This window comes from Pteropus vampyrus, unplaced genomic scaffold, assembly GCF_000151845.1.
Source record: "Pteropus vampyrus isolate Shadow unplaced genomic scaffold, Pvam_2.0 Scaffold638, whole genome shotgun sequence".
Lineage (NCBI taxonomy): Eukaryota > Metazoa > Chordata > Mammalia > Chiroptera > Pteropodidae > Pteropus > Pteropus vampyrus.
The window spans coordinates 85,346-89,356 of NW_011889419.1; the positions used below are offsets into that span (position 1 = coordinate 85,346).

The 4,011-nt window shown below is 37.1% G+C and overlaps 1 protein-coding gene across 1 annotated transcript; it reads right to left on the reverse strand.

The window, feature by feature from the left end:
• Positions 1-1,822: 1,822 nt before the first annotated feature.
• LOC105308913 (olfactory receptor 6C2-like) lies at positions 1,823-2,761 on the reverse strand. The gene has a single exon (XM_011384979.1). The coding sequence runs from the start codon at positions 2,759-2,761 to the stop codon at positions 1,823-1,825; it is 939 nt and encodes a 312-aa protein (XP_011383281.1).
• Positions 2,762-4,011: the final 1,250 nt, after the last annotated feature.

Here is a 4,011-nt window from a genome sequence, read left to right on the forward strand (position 1 = left end):
CTATTAGGGAAATGCAAATCAAAACCACAATGAGATACCATCTCACATCTGTTAGAATAGCTATAATCAACAAGACAAGTAACAACAATTTTGGAGAGGATGCAGAGAAAAAGGAACCCTCAGACACTGCTGGTGGGACTGTAAATTGGTACAGCCACTATGGAAAACAGTATGAAGGTTCCTCAAAAACTAAGAATTGATCTACCATATGATCCAGCAATCCCTCTCCTGGATATTTACCCCAAAGACTTGAAAACCCTTATCTGAAAAGATATTTGCACACCGATGTTCATAGCAGCATTATTTACAGTGGCCAGGACATGGAAGCAACCAAAGTCCTCCGATACATGATTGGCTAAAGAAGTTGTGGTACACATATACAGTGGAATATTAGTCATAAGAAGAGATGAAATACAGCCATTTGCGACAACATGGATGGACCTCGAGATAATCATGCTAAGCGAAATAAGCCAGACAGAAAAAATTGAAAATCACATGGTATCACTTATATGTGAGATATAAACCTAAAAGCAACAAATGAGCAGGACAAACAGAGACTCATGGACATGGACTATAGACTAGTGGTTAGCAGAGAGTGGGGTGGGAGGGAGGAGGTAGATGGGGTAAAAGAGGTTAAATATGTGGTGATAGAAAGAAATCTAACTATGGACAGTGAACACAAAATGCAAAATATATATGCCTTACCGTTGAATTGTACACCTGAAACATGCTGGATTTCGTTAACCAATGTCAACATAATAAAAAAAGAATGAAAAATAAAATAAAATATAAAAAAAGAAGGAAATCCTGTCATTTTTACAGCGTGGATGGACCTTGAGGACATTATGCTAAGTGAAATAAGTAAGAGAAAGGTAAATAATCTATGATATCACTTATATGTGAGATCTGAAAAAACCAAACGCACAAGAACAGAATAGATTGGTAGTCGCCAGAGGTGAGAGGTGGAGGCTGAGGGAAATATGTGAAGGTAGTCAAAAGGTACACTTCCAGCTATAAGCTAAATTGGTTCTGAGGATTTAATGTACAACATTGTAACTATCGTTAATAATATTGTATTGTTTATTTGAAAGTTGCTAGAAAGCAGATCTTAAAATATTCTCATCACAAGGAAAAATATTATAACTATGTGAGGTGATCGATGTTAACTAAACTTACTATAATAATTTCAGAATATATATATATAAAATCATTTAGTGTACACTTTGAACTGATGCAATGCTATATTATATCTCAATAAAACTAGAAAAAATGAAGGGCTGTAATAATAAAAATAAAAGATGTAAATTCAAAAAAAAAAATGTTCCACTTTAACAACAAATTAGTGTAATGAAATAGTTCCATCTCACTCAATACCAGGATGGTTTGCATTACCAAAAGATTAGAAACAAATTACAACTACCCATTCTTCTTGAGACAGTGAACACTAGACCAGAACAGAATCCACAGATAAATAAATTTTGTCTGAAAATCTATTCATTTAAAGAAATTAATGGACAAATGTAAAACTCAAATTTTGTTACTGCCTTCTTTGTTACATCCTTCAGACAGGATCGTGAACTATTGTTACAAGTTTCTGAAAATCAATATTCATGGTCCTTTATGAAAGTGAACCACTATGAAAGATCTCTTTGAATTAAGGCCAGAAGGATTGCATAAATCTGTGGTTGTTAAGAGTAATAGAAAAGAAATTTCTGCGGCTACTCAGATTGTAACTGCAGTTCTGTACTGTAGATTTGAATTAGAACACATAGTAAAAGATGAAATACTTAATGTATCTGCTTTTGAATAAATACAATTTTAGTTATCTAGTTCTTTGAAAATATGCCATCTTTTTTACAGAGTCAACGAAAGCTTGTTTGACTTGTTTATTCCGTAGAGTGTAAATGAAAAGATTCATTAAAGGGACAAATGAGGTATTGAGCAATGCCATCGCCTTATTAAGGGCCACTTCTTCCTTTGCTGGCTTGATATAGATAAAGATACAACCTCCATAGGTAATGAAAACTACAATCATGTGTGCAGAACAGGTAGAGAAAGCCTTTTTTCTTTGCTGAGCTGAAGGGAGCCTTAAAATAGTCTTGAGGATGTACATGTAGGACACGATTACACAAACTAGGGTGACTATGAGAGTCATCACAGCCATGATTAAAAGTAGCTGCTCTATTGATTGAGTGTCCGAGCATGCAATCTTCAGAAGAGGAGATGCATCACAGCCAAAATGGTCAATGAGGTTGGAGCTACAGAAATCTAGCTGAACTCCCAGGCTAAGCAGTGGAAGTATAACAATTAACCCAATCAGCCAACAGCAAAGGACAAGAATGGTGCATACTCTTTCGTTCATGATGCTGGTGTACTGCAAGGGTTTGCAGATGGCCACATAGCGGTCATAGGACATGGCAGTTAGAAGAAAAAAATCTGTTGCCCCGATGAAGATGAGAAAAAATAATTGGCTGACACAAGCTGTATAGGTAACAAGTTTGTCTCCAGTTGTCATGCTGTACAGGAATCGAGGAACATAGGCAGTTGTAAACATTATTTCTATCATGGAGAAATTCCGAAGGAAAAAGTACATGGGTGTTTTAAGGTGAGAGTCCACCAGAGTGAGGAGAATAATGATTAGATTTCCAGCAACAGTAAAAATGTAGGTGAGAAACAGAAATACTAAAAGAAAAACCTGCAGGTGTGGGTCATCTGTTAATCCTAGCAGGATGAATGTTGTTATTGCAGAATGGTTTTTCATCACTGTCTTCAGATATATAATGAGTCTGTATTACTAAATCATAGACTTTGAATCTGAGGAATAGAATGCAAAAATGATATTTCAATATGCTGTACAGAGAAAAGTAGCTAAGCAAACCAGGAGAAGCACATGTTTTAGCTTTTATTTGATCGTCAACAATCTGATATAGAAGCGATTGCATCGTGCTTCATTTCCCTGCACTGTGCTTTACCTTCAGAATGGTCTTCAGAATGTGGCTTATGGAAAATATCCATCTGAAGTTTCTTTTCCACTTCGGTCACAGAACCAATTTTCAAGGAGATAGAAAGTGCCTTGAGAACCTCACGGTCCCCCGAGAACATGGCAGCCATTGTGGTATCCCCAGTCCTTGGCGTAGAGTAGGAGATCCATTAATGTTGGTAAAGAGGAAAAATCTGTACACAAATTGATTTCCCCATCTGTCACTGCAGCGTATCGGCAAAGCGTTCTCATACTCTATGGTATTTTAATACTACCAGTGGCTCAGTTGTATTATTTCCATGCTTTGCAACACTTGTTCCCTTCAAACAATTCCTCGATCTCCCCCACATCCTAGAGAAGCCTTTACTGTTTGGGCAACCTGGGAGGAGTATATCAGAGTTCCCATGAATTCTCCTGAGTTCCATACTCCTCCAAAATTTCTTCTTTGCTCCCCTTTTATGATAATTTGCTGAAATCCTCTAGTCTGGGTACCTCTCGTGTATCAGCATGAACAGCCTCTGTTTTGTTATCTTTCCCGAATTCTTGTTTCAACATCCATCTGTTGTCTACTGTCCCGCCCATCCCAAGTCTTCCCAGAATACTGACAGGTGAGATGTTCTGATGGTCTTTCTCAGAACACTATCCTGTCCCTAGGCTTCTTTTACCCTTAGTGGGGTTCTGTAGTTTATGCATAGATATTTCAGCTCCCAAATGAGTTCTGAGGCTAGTTGCCTGCTCCCTTAATATCAGAAAGTCTATATCTTGCGAGATGGGTAGATAAAGGAGAATACCACTTGGAGAAAACTCTTACGTCTTTGCCATATTATTTTCTCTGAAGATTCACTTTACCCTTGGATCTGTCACTAATCATTGCTGCCCCTACGATTTCTTCGGACAGATTTTTGCTTTTCAGCACTCTGGCCCAAGGGTAGGTAGACTTTGTGCTTATTCCTTTAAAAAGCAGTTATTATCAGGTGTTAATATTTAATAAAAATTAAATATTACACAGAGAATAAATACATTTTGGCTAT